This window comes from Pseudorca crassidens, chromosome X, assembly GCF_039906515.1.
Source record: "Pseudorca crassidens isolate mPseCra1 chromosome X, mPseCra1.hap1, whole genome shotgun sequence".
Lineage (NCBI taxonomy): Eukaryota > Metazoa > Chordata > Mammalia > Artiodactyla > Delphinidae > Pseudorca > Pseudorca crassidens.
In genome coordinates this window covers 115,745,109-115,762,626 of record NC_090317.1, presented here as the reverse complement: position 1 = coordinate 115,762,626, position 17,518 = coordinate 115,745,109, and the positions used below count along the sequence as shown (strand labels likewise).

Here is a 17,518-nt window from a genome sequence, read left to right as displayed (position 1 = left end):
ACCCTAAACCTTATTTGACTTATTCAGTGTCTTTATCTTAACTCCTTTTTTTTTGACGATGACAACAGAGCAAAATTTAATTTGTAGTGTTTGCCAATTTCCATGGTATAAATACTCCCACCACGGCTGATTCTGAACTCCGAATGCAATATCAACCGTTGGCAAAATTCCCGAAAATTTAATAATCAGCCTTCTCAAGCTGTGACAAGTCAGCTCCAGCACCCCACTGGAGGCATATTGCCATACCTAAAATTGTGGCTATGTGTAATTGCTTGCTTTAAAAGGAGCTTGGAATTAGGTGATTGTACTCTTCCTTCCTTCTCAAAACCCAACTGAAAGTAAAAGTTGGTGGGCCTGGAGTAGCGAGTGCTGGGGAGCAGGGTGTCGGAATGGAATTTAAACTTCCTTTTGTTAGCTGGTAGTGTGTGTTCCTGAAAATATGGCTAGAAACTTTTAACGGAATGTTGATGTATCCATGTGTGTGAATTTTCAGATTACTGGAGTGAGAGTGACAAGGAAGAAGCAGATACTCCATCAACACCCAAACAGGACAGCCCTCCACCCCCCTACGATACATACCCACGGCCTCCCTCCGTAAGTTGCCAGTAGGAATATACTCAATATAGCATCAGATTCTTTGACCTGAGACATTATGTAGTGAATTACATGTCAGACCTTGGGGTTTTTAGGGGGAAAGAAAACAGGGAGTCTAAAAGCAATAAGGGAAAAAAATTTTAAGTATACAAAGAGTATTTAATCAGGAGAAGCAGTCAGTCACCACAGATTCCACACTAGTAAGTATCTTACCAGTTTTATTAAGAAAACATACCATTTGTGTCAGAGTAGCCTTCATGAAAATGTCAACAACAAAAAAGTTTTTCTTAGAAAAAGATATATAAATTGACCTTATCTATTCTACACTAACAAAGTTAATTCCTATGTCCTTTAGAAGCAATTGTAAAAATTTATATTATATCTGTATTGAACATGTTTTGGCATGTAGCTTTTCAGGAAGCCATGGGGTCTGGTTTAATGTATATGTGTTTATGTGATGCTCTTCTTCTTAAGACTTCTTAAACCTGTGTAAATTATTCTGTGTATAGACTGTACCTTGATCTTTACAATTGTCCTGGTTTGTTTTATGCCCATTTCCCATCAGAATTACCAAAAGAGTCTCAATGCTGTCCCATTTTAGGCAATACATTGCATGGTCACGGTACCATAAGAGTGAATTCTGCCTATCTTGAGACTGAGTCTTCCAAATAGGAAATGGAAGCTGGATTTAAGGGACAATAGCAGCCACCTAATTCTACCTCCGTATTGCTACAGGGGATTGTTAACAAGAAAGGTGCTATGCAAGATGTTCATATAATTCTAGGCCACTTCTCAACCTTGGCTGTGCATGAGAATCGCCTCTGGAATGTTTTAGAAATGCAGATGCTCAGGCGTCATCCAGAGATATTAAATCAGAATATTTGGGACTGCAAACAGCTCACTGGACTGGACTGTGAACTTTTTGAGAACAGGGACCCCGTTCTATTCACTGTACATCCCTATGGCCTAGCACAACACTGGTACTTATTTATTAAGTGCTCAATAAATATTTCTGAAATGAATGAATGAATACTTTTGGCTAAGGACTAAAAGGAAAGTCACATTTTTAATTGAAATGTTTGATGACAGTATCTCTTACCTAAGGGAAAAAGGAGAAAAGTAGACAGAAATGCAGAATTGTTCCTCTCCGTATACACATTTCATTAATAAATGCTGCAGTGTACCAAGTGCAACAGACAAATGAAATAATGAAGTCAGTAACAAGATATAGTTTATATCATATTTTCCCTCTTTCCCTAAAACATCAGGGTCTAAATAGTTCCTTTAAATATTTGTAAACGTGGGAGAAAGGGAAACTGCAGCTTGACCAAACCGCTCTTTAATCATAGCAACTTGTGAATTTCAAGAAGGAAACTACTCACATTGTGATTAACATGTGGGAAGATAAACTGGCTGCCCACAGAAGATGCCACTTAACTTCTCCTTTACCCAGAGGGGAAGGTGTACTTTCACCTTAGTCGGGCTTTTCCTGGCCACAACCTCAGCCTCAATCGTAATGATCACATCTAACAAATCCGGCTCCTCCTGCCAGGAAGGGGCCTGGGCTGGTCTGCTAGCCCCCAGAGCTAGAGTAAGGCTTGTCCCGGTAAGGGTGCCTGCAAGACTTTTATAGCATTCACTTGATGCCCGTCCTTTTTCTTGGTTGTGCTTTGTGCTGTAACATATATTCCCAAACTTTAAATTCCAAGGATAAGAATATTCCATTTTTCTTTTGTGTTTATGTGCTCTGAAGTGGCTATGCTCAAGGCAAATGCTAATTCCCATCAGGGTGTAATCTCATCCTTTCTACATTTTTAACTCTCTAGAAAGTGCCACAGAACTGACAAGACTGTAAGAAAGCTTATCATTGACACTCTAGGAGCAGACATTCACCCATGAAGAAGAGGAAGGCTTGTGTCCGATTAGAGGCACCTTGTTTTTACATCCAAAATCCTGTCTCCTTGCTCTCATCCCCAGACTCCATAACATCTGGAAATATGAATTTGGCAACAATTCAGGATTTTGAATGCATAGAGATTTCAAAACTTAGGATTTTTTTGTTTTTAGTTGCTAAATATTTCTTACATAGGCACTCACGTTGCCTTATACTTTGCTGTAAAAGTTTGCACTAGTATGTCACATTTTTCATGAGAGCCCAGCGTAGCTGTATTTCAATACATCCACGTTTCAGTCTCTTAAAATGTCAGCTGGGGCCTAACTTTGAGATGGTGGAAATCAAATGTGTTCCTTGGTGATAGGCATGGTCTGTTATTTCTGTGGAGACTGATCAGAGGCTCCTTTCCACAGATGAGTTGTGCCAGTCCTTACGTGGAAGCGAAACACAGCCGGCTCTCCTCGACAGAGACCTCTCAGTCGCAGTCATCCCATGAGGAGTTTCGCCAGGAACTGACTGGGAGCAGTGTGGTGTCCCCCATTCGCAAGACAGCCAGTCAGCGCCGCTCCTGGCAGGATTTAATCGAGACGCCCCTGACGAGCTCAGGGTTACACTATCTTCAGACTCTGCCCCTGGAGGATTCCGTCTTCTCTGACTCCGCGGCCATCTCCCCAGAGCACAGGCGGCAGTCCACCCTTCCAACTCAGAAGTGCCACCTACAGGATCACTATGGGCCGTACCCCTTAGCTGAGAGCGAGAGGATGCAAGTGTTAAATGGAAACGGGGGCAAGCCTCGAAGTTTTACTCTGCCTCGAGATAGCGGGTTCAACCACTGCTGTCTGAACGCGCCGGTTAGTGCCTGTGACCCGCAGGATGACGTGCAGCCCACAGAGGTGGAGGAAGAGGAGGAGGAGGAGGAGGAGGAAGGGGAGGCAGCAGGGGAAAACATAGGAGACAAAAGTAAGTATGCCGATGGAGATTCTCAGCCTGTATACACACATTCCTAACCTTTTCAAACTTCTTATTTTAAGAAAATAGAATTCTGTTTCCCTTTTTTCTTAAAATAATGGTTTTGCTGCATAGGAAGTCAGGTATCCCTTGGTGTCCCACTTTCAGAACTTGAGTGACTTGGGGAAAAAAAAGATGAGTAATGAAGCCTACATCCCAGGACACCCACAGCTAGAGCAAATAATTTTTTTTGGCCCATCTGCCTTTTAAGGTTGATGGCATTCATTTGTTTTGCTTCCTCCTCTTATCCACTTTCTTTTCACTTGCATGCATCATCCCTTTGGTCCACAGTTGTTGCCCCCTGAGTTTGGGTTCAGAAGCTATAAATGCTTCAAGCAGGGTGTTAGCAGAACCTTGGTTGAATAAGTAAGTGAATACACATACACACACTCACACATACATACATATATAACTTCCCTTTTCACCATGAGAAGGTTGAAAGGAAGAATCCAAAAGAATTTTTCAAAGAAGAAATTTTACATAGCATTTCTATTAACTTCAAATAGCAGAATATGTTTCTAGAAACCAATTTGCCAAAAGCATCCATTTACTTTCTTGGTATGTATGTTGATTGCAAAGCTCAATTTATGTGAATCCGCTCTTGAGAGAGACAAGTCATTAAGTAACCCTCTGATTGGCATTAAGAATATGTTTACTAGTTATCAAGTTATTTATCCAACATGCCATACCAAGCTTCTGTTTATAACTAATGTGATATACCAGTCCAGAAACCCAAGCTAGTTTAAGAGAAAGGCTATAACTCAGTTATTTTACTTAGAAAGAAAATCTAGTTCTGGCTATAAGAATTGAATATAAAATACCCCCAAAAATAGTATAGAAGAAATAGTATGAAATCTCTTTATTCAAAATGAAGTATGGGCCAATTAGTGCAGATGACCCAAGCTGGTGCTGATGAAACCACAGTTACTGCTTTGGTCCCGCTAGGGCATTAGACTTCTCTTTTTAAAGGATACAAACGGACTGTGTCCTTCAGCCCATTTCACACAGTATGGAGACTTTGGTTACAGGATATATTAGTGTAACTTCTTCATCACAACTGGAAAAACAACTCAAATCTCACAGGTTACCAGCAGGTCAGGAGCCTCATGTCAATTTGAAGCTTGTCTCATTTAAAATGAGGGTTACTTTGGAGATAATCGACAAGAAAATACAGTGGGCCTTTTCTACTATCAAAATATGAGTTGCTTATAATAAAATTCATATGTTAAAGCAGTTTCCACGTAAAGTATATTTTAGCCATAATCTCCATGAGGAGCCTTTTAAAAGGTATACTGTTGGTTCAGGAAAGGTGATTTACCTGCCACGCCCTCACAACATTCACATCTATTAGAAATTATAGAAGAGTCTTGTGGAGGAAAGATCTAGGAACCATGTCAGGCCTCTGTAGGAGTTCTGGCAAGCATGATAATATATTTTTAATATTAAGATGATTAGTATAAGTTGTTTTCTAAAACTTAACTAAGGATGAGTTAGAAACCTCCTTCCAACTGTTGTCCAGGTGCTGCACAACTGCTACAACTAAGTATGTGAGGTTTATTCAGCATTCTACAAACGCATTGGGGAAAATACTTCATCTCTGGCATTTTAAAATAAATTGTGTTGAAATTAGGCACAACCCTCTGAAATAGAGAATCCTGTTCATGACACATTCCATCATCGCCACGGGTACAAGTCTTTGAGGCTGTCTTTTTCAACTGGCTAGATACTTAGCAGTTCCTCCTGGGCATTGTGTAGGGAGGACTAGAATGGAGAATACGTGTCCTAGGACCTGAAAGGCAAACCTAGCCCTGGGCTCGCCCTTCCTTCAGTCTCCACTAGCCCACAGAGCATCCCTAGTTAGATGGCGTTCGATTATTTTTTCTTCTAGTGTCTGTTTTTTGCTGTTTTGTTGATTGGATGTACTTTTAGCCATACAGATGTACTCCCAAAGTTGGTGGGTTTTTCCTTTAGGTTCCCGAATAAGTCAAGTGGGCAGTTATTCAATACTTTCCATCTTTTTCATCAGGCTCTCTCTTTGTGGAATGATTGCGATAAGGCAGAACCACCCTAGAAGTGTGTCGGTAAACTTGGTATTATTGCACATTCTGTCTTTGCGGTTCGATATCGTGGGGTAGTTCGCGTTATTTCAGTCTGATCTGTTTCACTAAAGGTGACCGTGCACTGTCTTGCAGGGCGCCATTTCTTTCTGGGTATTTTTCTATAATCTTGCCACTTGATGTCTCAGTGTCCTTTAAACCATTCTCAACAGGGCAGTACGTTTCATGCTTGCCTGGAAGATGCTTCTTAACTTAATGGGGTACATGTTCGGCTTCCCAATGATGGTTTTTCTGCATTACTGTTTCTAATATTTAGGAGTGTGCAATTTGATGAGCACCTCCTTTGGGAAATATCGGCTCTAAAATCAGTGTTTTCAAAAGAATCTTCAAGGTCTAGTTAAGGAGTGTCTTATTCATGACTGCCCTGAGTCGGCCGTTAGGAGTAAGTATTCCAGGCTGCTTATTCAAATCAAGCTGTTTGCTGTTCTGTCAGGAGAGTCAAAATAATACATGGGAAAGAAGCTGTGGCCATCCCCTCAGCCTCACACTTACAGCATGCCCTCCGCCCGGAGCTCTCACTGTGCTACTGCTCCGGTCAGCAGGCTGCCGTGCTTGTTAGAATCAAAGACCAGCAGCGGTGTGTTACTAACTGTCCTGCTCGAGGCCAGCATGCACTGTGACCTACTAAAGTGAATTTGCACTAATCAAGTACAGACCTGCAGAGCAAATAAGTTTCACGTCCCTAGCTCCAAACATTTTCCTCAGTTTGCCAAGAAATTAAAAATAGGAAGTACCAGGCACGTGAGCAGAAGGAGCCATGGAGAAAATATAGCTTCTCTTCAGCTTTAAGGGTGAAGAATTATGGCACCAACCAAGCCCCTCTCGTGATCTATATTATATAGTGCTTATGAGTCTCCAGAGCAATCTAAGAAGCAAGATGTACCTAAATCTGTGACCTAGATGTTTTTTCATTTTCTTCGTACAGGTGGAATTTGGCCCTGCTTACAAGGTGTAAATTTAGTCTTCTTTAGAGCATACTTCAGTCTACGTTCTCATGGTTGAACTACCTTTTGTCTTATTTTTGAAATTCAATTCTCTAACTGAGTCATACTGTGATTTTTCTGAGGCTGAACTCATTTTAGTCTAAAGTGGATAGAACTAAAAGTACACAGATGAGACCTGTTGTGTTTTCCTTTGACAGAAAAGTCAGCTTGAATATTAATTATCCTGACCTACTTCACTGGCATTTGGGAGAAGACAACTAATTTCCTATTATCCCAATTAGCAGTTTCGAAGCTGACTGAGGTATAGGCCTTATAATACCTCAGTGAAATTAAATTATAAATTATGTCAGCCTACGCAGCTTTCAAGGAGTATAAATCATAAAAGTGTGGGACAAAATATAAAGATATTATATTTATTCTTTATTCAGAAATCATCTGCCATAACACTAAAATACAGTTTTGGTTAATGCAGCTTGAGGTCTGCTTCTAATAGTTCTCCTTCCTTTGCCATACTAGGCGGTTTAGATGAGGTTTTTGAAAGCTTTATCCCTTAATCCTGCTGATTTCCCTCTTGGCAGTTAAAAGACTACTCTTTACTAGCCATGCATTCCTGGTGCCACCATGTACTCAATGAATTTATAATGTGCTCTTTTTCATTGCCTTAGGGATAACCTATCAGCATTCTAAGACCAGCATTAGCTTGGGCTTAGAAATCTAAAGCAAAACCTAGGTTGTTTTTTTTTTTTTAGGGGGCTGAGGGTGGGAAAGATAAAATGTTACCTAGTAGCTACAGTACATATCAGGTTATCTGGCTAAAATATTTACTGATGCTTTCAAAATGAAATCTGCCAAGAAATGTATTTTAAATTTATTTTCTTAAATCTAACATCCATTGCACACCATTGGTAACTTAAGAGCTGTACAAAATGTGCAACTCAGTGCCCTAATATCTTAAATTATATAGGCAGAGAGGCTAGATAATGACTACCAATATCGTGCAGAAGAAGATAGATTAATCTTCTTCAGTCATTTTAAGGGTCTTAGAGTAATTTCCTGAAGAGTTTCTAAAAGCCATGAGTTTTATTTTTAAGAACATTCATGTAGGAAGTATGTGGGCAACGGGAAGATATTCCCAGAATATGAAATTGTGTTAAAGGAGAAAAAGGAGCAAGCTGAAAATAATAGAAAAATGTTGCAGCACTTTTTACTGTTTTATTTATTGTCTAGATAAATTATGTTCAAGCACGAAGAGTTTGGAAGAGCATAATAATCAATAATATCTTAAATTATAGTTCAGGTCTAAAGGGAATAGATGGAAAAGATATACAAGCAATGTGAATAAAAAGACATGCACCAAAAAGTCAGAGAAAGAATAGTAGAGAACCTTAAATATGTCACTTTTGTGAAGTTTAAGGGCACCATTCTTGGCGGTAATGTAACAAGTATATATTTTTAAAAAATGGAAAAATCTGGAAAGCAGTAAACAGATATTCTCTTAATACTGTATTGTCTGATTTTGAAGAAAGATTGTTAGAGAGACAGAAAACACTAAAGACTGGATATAAAGTAGAATGTAGCTATAATTTCAATATTGGTTACAGGTTGGATTTTTTAATCACACCTCCCTTGCTTTTTGGCTTAAATAATGAGGAAAAGGTAATTATCTAACTTACTGAAAGTTCAGAGGTGGGGTTGTTCTGGAGTAAATGTCATGGCTCTGCAGTGTCAGGACTCAGTTAACTTTTCTGTAATGCCAGCAGCTCTGAGCATCACTTCTCATAAGATAGCATCCAAAAGAGCCAAAGACCAGGCCCTATTCTTAGTCCTTTTTGTAAAATCAAAACTTCCTGGATCCTTCTGGCAGACTTGGCCCTAGATTTCATTGGCCAAGGCTGCATCATATGCCCCTGCCGAAACAGCAAGGGAAATGGAATGATTATGAGTTTAGACTAACCTTGATTTGTTATTAAGATCATGAAGAAAAGGAGTATACCAGACTGCCTATCATTACTATCTACATGAGCCTCTCTACTATTATGTATGTTATATCCTCAAATATATTTGTTCCAGTAATGTTTCACTCTTTCAGTGTGTATATGCAAACACACACCGCAGATCACATCATTTAAAAGTCTTGGCCCCAACGAAATGTTAGATAACAAAAGGGGGGTATAGGGCTTCCCTGGCGGCACGGTGGTTGAGAGTCCGCCTGCCAATGCAGGGGACACGGGTTCATGCCCTGGTCCGGGAGGATCCCACATGCTGCGGAGCGACTGGGCCCGTGAGCTATGGCCGCTGAGCCTGCGCATCCGGAGCCTGTGCTCCTCAATGGGAGAGTCCACAGCAGTGAGAGGCCCGCGTACAGTAAAAAAAAAAAAAAAAAGAAAAGAAAAAAAGAAAAAGAGGGGTATATATTATATAACCCTGAAAATACAGCAAGTTAGATATAATTATTGTTGACCTTTGAAATGAATAAGCATGTTTTCCTATAAACACTAAGTGATCAGAGGTTAGAATACAGTCTCTGGAGACATTCCTCAGTTCACATCCTTGCTTCCAAGTGGTATGACTGATCAAATTATTTAACACCAAAAAAAAAAAAATTATTTAACACCTCTAGACCTCAATTGCTTCGTTGTTAAATGATGTGGTAACAGTACCTACCTTTTGAGGTTGTATGGGGATCAAATGAGGTAATGCCAGAAAGCACTTAAGTTTCCATTTCTGACACTGTAAGTCTATCCAATAAATGTTTTATAATTATGTAATTTATGTAGATTTCATACAGATTTGGATTTAAGCAAAAAGGGCAATTACAATACTTAAATAGTGAATTAGTCCTGGCAAACCTCACTCAATAACATTTACCTGACTACATGACCTAACTTTGTTTAGCTCCAGCTACTGAGTTGAACCATATAAATTGATGTTTTTGTAGCTCAAAATGATGAAATATCAACAATTTTGTATATTTCAACACAATATATTAGCTGTGCTCTAGGAGCTAAAATAGAAATGTCCCTCATTTCACATTATTATCAATCACTCTTCCTTTCCTTTTTGACTTTGGACATTTGGGAACTCAAAAGAAACTTTGTATTCCAAATAGTAATAACCTTCTCATATATATCTACTGAAATATGTATTTATAGACCTTGCCATTCAGGTTCAGATATTTTCCCCTTTTAGAGTTCTACCCTAACAACCTGGTCTGACCTAGATGCCCCTTCTCCCGCCTACCCCACCACTTCTCATCCTTGAGTATGTTACCCTGTTTTATAATCTTCACAGCTTTACAATTTGTGTATAATATCAAATATTGTTTGCTGATTTATTTTCCATTTCCACTCACCAGAGTGTAAGTTTCTTAAGAACAGGGATTTTATTCCTGTCTTGTATACCCAGTGCCTAAAACATTATATGGCCCATAGTAGGCCAGGCACTATTGGATGAATGAGTCAGTGAGTGAATGAATAGTAGCTAAACCCTTTTATCACTTATTCTTTTCCATTCTATTATATAGTAGTTAAAACTAAAGTTATTTTTTATTCATTGTGTGACGTAAAGTCAAAACATGGCAAAATTCTTTATTTGGGGTATTTTGTAAAGGGAAGGACAGGACTGCATGTGTTCAGCATATCCTCTTCATGCTGGGTACCACAGAGCTAGGATACTAATAACTAGAATCACTGCTCTTTGTATTATGGCTCATTTATAGTCACTTTCTCTATGCTGAAACCATTCTTTTACTGTTTTATTCCCATTTCAAAGATGAAGGCCACAGAATATGACATGTGAAATAAGCAATTCATTGTTAGAAACTGGATCTTCCAGCACCCCTAGGCAGTTGCTTTTCCTACCAAAATCTGCTGCCTATCGAAGGAAGTCTGGCTCCCTCAGAAGTCACTCATCACCTAGCTTCATCCTGATTCATTTGTAAAATGTGTTGAAATTGCAACTTGTACTTTAACGAATAACCAATAGCCCGCATCAGCCAGGAAAATATTCTCAGAAGTTTTATAATAAGTAATGAAGCCAGATTCAGTTGGCAAAAGAATGAATTCTAGATGCTACAGAGTCATACCAGCAGAAGATGTGGACAGATAAGTGTTAAAGCTCACATAAAAGGATGACAACCCCTCACCAGTATAGGTAAGACAAGTTATGATTTACAGTTTGTTTTACCAAGAAAGATGATTAGATTCATCCCTACTGCTACTTGTTACTATTTTCACACATCAAAAAAGGCAAACCACTTCCTTCAGATCAGTGGTAGCATATAGTCAGTTTCTCAGCAGAGTTTGTTCTAGCTCATTTTGTGAGAACGTGTTCTAAGTTTAGACTCCTTTTACCTTGGTCACCCTTGCCAGAGAAAGCTGAAGGTCACAAACGCCTCCTTTTTTTCCCTCTACGTATGAAGTCTACCTCCTATAGTTACCAACTACTGGAAGATTGTAGGTTAAAACATAATAGGAATGCACCATAAAACATGCCTTGGAAGTTTTTAAACTTCCCTGCATGTTTTTCTTTTATTGTTTAATTGAAAAGTAGTAACTTGCTTGTTGCTAAATAAACAAGCTAACTAATTAAAAAAACAGTGATGAAAGTGAAAAGCAACCCTCTCTCCTTCATTTTCCCCAGAGGTAACTTCTGTTAAAAGTTAAAGCTTTAAAAATTCTTGTATGAATTTGTTTTTCTCATATGTCTTTTTCCTGTAACTCACTGTGAGTAGCGAGGTGAGGTATGGTTTAGTTGGTTTCAAGTTAGTGTATTTCCTCAGAAATTTTTTTTAACATCTTTATTGGAATATAATTGCTTTACATTGTTGTGTTAGTTTCTGCTGTATAACATTTTTTGATGTGACCTTAGTTTATAATATAAGCAGCAGTCTTCTGAGATTATTTACATACCACCTCAGAACCCAGCCCCAATCCCAGCATATATCACCCTAGAAAATGCAACAGTTACCTGTTGACTATTTCAAAAACGTTGGAAGGAGAAATGTGAGAAGGAAGAAATGACAATGGCTGTATATGCACGCTTACACCCTGCACACACACACTCATAATCGTGTGTCAGAAGCTTCTTGCCTACCTGCCTAATGCCTTAGGGCTCTATGACTTTTGCCCACCCTCCTTTATGGGGGTCTTCCAGTAATGTCAACTTATCCCAAAGCTCTGTGATGAAAACAGCTAAGCCAGAGCCAACTAGCTAAAAAGCATAGCAAGTCTAGCCTTCAAAAGCCAGAATGTAGAACTCAGAGATGGGCTTCAGAACCACTGTGTCCGGTGGTCAGAGTTTTTTCACACATGACTTTGGCTTTAAACCTTTTACTAAACCATCTCCCTTACTTCTTTTTTCCAGCGTTCTCACTAGTTCCATTCTTCTGGCCTCCCAGACTTTCTTATGTTTAGCCATAGGCACCTTAGACCTAATAGTTGGTCTTAATGGCTCAAACTAGTACACTCTGAAATTTTTCCTTTAATGTGAAAATATTCTCATTAGTATAACATCCAATAAGGGAAAAGTACCTATTACTATGTATTTTAAATGCAAAAGTGACAGTTGGTCATTAAAAAATATTTTAAATATTTAAACCTCATCTTTGAGAACTTCTAGAAGGTTCTTGTCTCAGATATGTACTATGACAATTTCATATATGCTTGTTTCTATTACAAACACAGAGTATACCAATAAAATCAACTTTCTAGGCTATTTCACGGAAACTGTAGAGTACTTGAAAATAAGAGTGACAGTTATCATACTCATGGATTCATTTCACAGCTATAAATTCTTTAACATTCTTAGTCATGGATTCCCTAATATTTCAATATCTACATTTAGCCTACTAAAATGTAAACTAAACCTCCATTTTGTACTTTTAGTTTGCTGTTATCAATACATACTCTAATTAGTTCTACGCATGGATTTATTCATTCATTCAAGAGACATTTACTGTTTATTTACTACGTGCCAGGTACTATGCTAAGAGTATATCTAGCTCTTCCATAAGTCTACTTACAACAAAAATTTGTAAATAATCTTTGAAAAATAAGAAAAATCTTTCTGATAACATAAAACAGAGCAAATAATTCAAAGTATGCAGCTTCTTTCTTACGTTGTGCCAGTAATTTCCCCTAATAACCAATTGATAATATTATAAAAATGATTCTTTGAGAGATAGCACAAGGTATTCTATGTTCACTTTAAGGTACTTATCACTTATACAAAATTTATAAAACTGGTTAGAATCGGATGAGATCACTTTTAGAGCTACTTCTGATTTGGCTTATTCCTTAAACATTATGGTTGGGGCAGATACATCCTGGTTACTCAGATATGCTAATTAACTCAAATCAGATGTCTAAAAATCCCCATTGATTTCTATAAAATTAGGAAGTATTTTCTCAATCATCAAAGAAATATCAATCTATGATCAGTATAACATTATATATAGGCCATGATATTATACTGACTTAATACTATACTGACCACAAGATAAATATTTCTTTGATGATTGAGAAGATGCTTCCCAGTTTTATAGTACAGCTAATATGGAATTTGATTATCAGAAAAACCTATTATTAACCAAATACAGAAAATTATACTGTATTTTGAAAACCTATTTTAGGGAAATTTGAACCTTAACATTTTAAACAGAGTTTTTCACTTTCTTCCACATTTATAATACCATATGTTCCATGATTTTGAATCTGATATATTTATTGTGCTATTTCTCTTTTGATAAATTATCTGTAGAGTTTATTGACTTAATACCCAAGATCTATATTCATTTAAGACCTCTGAATTTTCTCAATCATGACTTTATTGGTTCCTTTCTCTTAATATTTTCCTTAAATTGTTGTTGTGGTTGCCCTGATTTTGAGTCTATTCTGTAACCTTATGAAATGGGTATTTTAAAGCAGTCATTCACTTTAGGATTCTTGGTGGGAAAAAATAGCCCATAACTTCAATACCACTAAACTTAAACTTTACTCTTTTTCCTCTAACATCTGTGCTGTTTTCTCCTTGTTCTTTAATAATGCCAACAAACAGGGGTTTTCATGCCTTTTCTAAAAAGAACAGGGAGGAGGGACAGCTTGGAATCAGTGTGGCTGCAATATGACTCACTGCCAACTCTGACAGTAAGCCCCACCCCTCACTTTGTATTCTATTGTCTTATACCCTATGTGGTTGCTGGGCAGCCATCTCTTGATTTTAGCATCCTGGCTTCTAAGACTCATGATAATCTTTTATTAACCTAATTAGAAGGTTTGCGCCTCAGCACTGGAGGTAGGAAAGATGTTTACCATTCCAGAAATAATTCTGTACAAATATTGAATATCTTTGCTGAATCATTAAGTGAAAAGTTAGCCTTAACTTTGAAATCTTCTTTAAATGTATAACACCTTTTTTTGTTTGTTTGTGTTACTGTGAGTAGTGTCTCTCTTGTAAATGCTATGAAACCCATTTTAAATGCTTTATATTAAGGTAAAGAATTCATTTAATAATAGATAAGTTGTTTTTTATTGGAGTAAGCATATAACATGTGCCATACTATGTGTAAATGTGCATAATGATTAGCTATCGCACCATAGAAATTAGAGTATAAAATAATCCGTCCTCCCACCCAATACGGAAATACCTTTTACTCACTTGAAGAATTGTTATTGAGACTCTGCTTGAATGTTTTAGGGACTTAGAGCTTAGTGCCCCCAAAGACAGGGCATTCCATATTGGACAGCTCTAGTTTAAAAGGTGTTCCTTGTAGTAATATAAAAGCTGACATATTATTTTTTACATCTTTATTGAGGTATAATTGCTTTACAATGGTGTGTTAGTTTCTGCTTTATAACAAAGTGAATCAGTTATACGTATACATATGTTCCCATATCTCTTCCCTCTTGCGTCTCCCTCCCTCCCACCCTCCCTATCCCACCCCTCTAGGTGGTCACAAAGCACCGAGCTGATCTCCCTGTGCTATGCGGCTGCTTCCCACTAACTATCTATTTTACGTTTGGTAGTGTATATATGTCCATGCCACTCTCTCTCTTTGTCACAGCTTACCCTTCCCCCTCCCCATATCCTCAAGTCCATTCTCTAGTAGGTCTGTGTCTTTATTCCTGTCTTACCCGTAGGTTCTTCATGACATTTTTTTCTTAAATTCCATATATATGTGTTAGCATACAGTATTTGTCTTTCTCTTTCTGACTTACTTCACTCTGTATGACAGACTCTAGGTTCATCCACCTCATTACAAATAGCTCAATTCCGTTTCTTTTTATGGCTGAGTAATATTCCATTGTATATATGTGCCACATCTTCTTTATCCATTCATCCGATGATGGACACTTCTACTCGGTTGTCAATCTTGACATTGAAAATTGGAAAAATACAGAGCAAGGATTTGAAATGCTGACATGTGGAACAGGGATGAGATAGTCTTTGAAGTTCCAGAGGATGTAATGGGTACAGGGAGGCTAATTTTAGATTGATATGAGGGAGAACATTCCAATGGTTGCATTTACCCATGACTGTAATAACTGGTCTTTGTCCGTTTAGAAGGCTCCCCGTTACTCAGTGTTTTAAGGAGGGGCTGAAAACCAGCTACCAATCAGGGCTTCCTGAGCCAGCGGGACAGTTAAACATGATGGCTTCTTCTAACTCTAAGGTTTTTATGGTTCTCTTCAGCATAATGGCCTCACCTTTGCTCTCTTGTGTGCTCTGCACATTGTACATGTTCAAAACTATACAATGGAATTGTGTTATCAAACATAATTTATGTTGCCTCATCTCTGAGCTGAATGCATATAATCACCTTAACTTTATAACCTGTGGCATAAGTTCTAGATAACTCATGATCCTGGTTACCCACATCTGTACACCTTATTTCTCTTTAGTGTCTCCAGGCCAAGTGTACTGGAACTGTTACAGTGATCTAGACAACATATTTTTGTGGGCATGATTACCTTAGTTTTAACCTACTCACTGTTGATTCATATAATGCTTTTATTGTTGTAAGTTGTAAGTTAGCATCCCACACTTATGTTACCAAGTTGTAAGTTAGCATCCCACACTTATTTATTTTTTGACCTAAATGCAGCTATTTATATTTCTTTCTGTTAAAGTTTTAACTTCTCAGCTTTTCACCCAGCAATATTCAATCCTGTTACAAAAGTTTGGACTCTCAGTTTTATTATCCATGATACTAATCATTCCTCCTGTTGTTGAATAACCCTCCAAAGTTCTAAGTATCCTTTCTATGTTTTTAACTGCTTCACTGAATAAGGAAAGAACATTTGTAACAAAACATTTTAAAGAAGAAAGGAGCAAAGACAGAGCTGTGAAGCATTCAGTCTGAAATTTTACATACGTTAATTTCATTCAGTCATTCAACATCCTTATCTGGATCCAGCTAATAGTAATATCACTAAGTCCACTTTATAGCACTTTATTCATAAAGATATTATGCAAAATTTCATCATATGCAAAGCATACTGCCCTTGGCTTTCCACTTGTCTCCCAACCTAGAGATACTGTCCGGGAAAAAAAGCCAGTTTAAAATGCTTCATTTTTATTGAATCCATGTTGGTCCTTCAAATGAAATTAAAAAATGATACTCCTCCCAATAATAATCTATTCTAAAACTTTATCATGTATTTATATCAGGTTTATCATTGTGTTCTCTGAAGAACACATGCAGGGTTTTGTTTGTTTGGATAGGAGAACTCTCTCTTGAAACAGTAAGCCTCAAGGCATTCTGACGGTGGCCCTGAGATAATTTCCAAAAAGTTCATTCAGTTCCTAAGATTATTCTGCTAGTTCAAAGAGACCACAAAATGGGTCCTTTGGTAAGATAGTCCCTTATCTCAAGAAGCATGTCTTTTAAATTTACTAGTGTAAAGACTTTTCTCCTTGCAGGAAACACCAAAAATATCATTGAAGTCATATACTTCCACTTTCCTTTGTCATTCTTTTTTCTTTAAAAAAATTTTTTTGAGCTCTGTCTTCAGCTTTTTCACAGTCCTCAGCTGAACATTTGCCTTCCTGGCACTCTTCTTACAAGCAATTGGTATTATTTTCCACTCATTCATTTAGAGTAGCCTCTTCCATCTTTTATAGAAATCCTCCTTAAAGCTTTTTCTAAGGAATATCCTTGTAACTGTCTTGGCTGGAGCTGCATCTCCTTTCCTTCTCTCATTGGGACAGTTTATGTTTGTATTACTAGAATTGCATTTTTTAAAACTACCGATCATTCAACATTTATATTTGCCTGTCTAAAGTTTTAAAATCATATTTCTTATCATCTAGGGTCCATATCCGACTGTGTGTTTTCTCTCCTCACCACTAGAAAAAACAAAAACAGTTAAGCTTCTTCTAGTCCCCTTCATGTCTAAAGTGCCACTTAGTTCTTCCCTGTTGTTCAATGTTAGATTCCAAATAGATTTTACTCATTTCTTTATATTTTTGAGACATGAAATTACCAGGGCTTTAATGCACTCAGCAATTACAAGTATTAATCTCGTTTTTAATGAATTAAATCCTATAGTTAGTAAACTGGTGACAAGCAAAAAATATTGGAGCTCAGGTTATATTGTTTCATATTTTTTCCTCTTCAGAAGGTTTCATAGAAGCTGATCACCAGTTTTTTTATTCTGCAAATAATTGGAAAACCGGAGCTGTAAAAATTAGGTTACTTCATTAGGACAGTTTGCAAGATTTTTAATCTTTTGTTCTTACATCATTCAGTCAATACCAGAATGTGCCAGGATAAAGTATTAGAACCACACAGACCTTGGCCATTTATAGAATCCTAGGAAGAGTAAGTAAATAAGAATACCAGGGATTTCTAGTAACTTATTTTTTTAGCCCAGAGTCCTATCCCTGATCAGCCATATTCCTTGGTCAGCTGCAATCAGTGGTTCCTGAGAATTAGCATTTCTACACTGTAACTAACTCAC

The 17,518-nt window shown here is 37.6% G+C and overlaps 1 protein-coding gene across 6 annotated transcripts in view; it reads left to right on the top strand.

The window, feature by feature from the left end:
• CNKSR2 (connector enhancer of kinase suppressor of Ras 2) overlaps positions 1–17,518 on the top strand; it is a 258,125-nt gene that overhangs the window by 212,102 nt on the left and 28,505 nt on the right. For all 6 annotated transcript variants that reach the window (XM_067724238.1, XM_067724242.1, XM_067724241.1 and 3 more), the window contains 2 exons: positions 494–594; positions 2,902–3,448. In XM_067724238.1, coding sequence (XP_067580339.1) covers positions 494–594; positions 2,902–3,448 — 648 coding nt within the window. The remainder of the gene's footprint in view (positions 1–493; positions 595–2,901; positions 3,449–17,518) is intronic.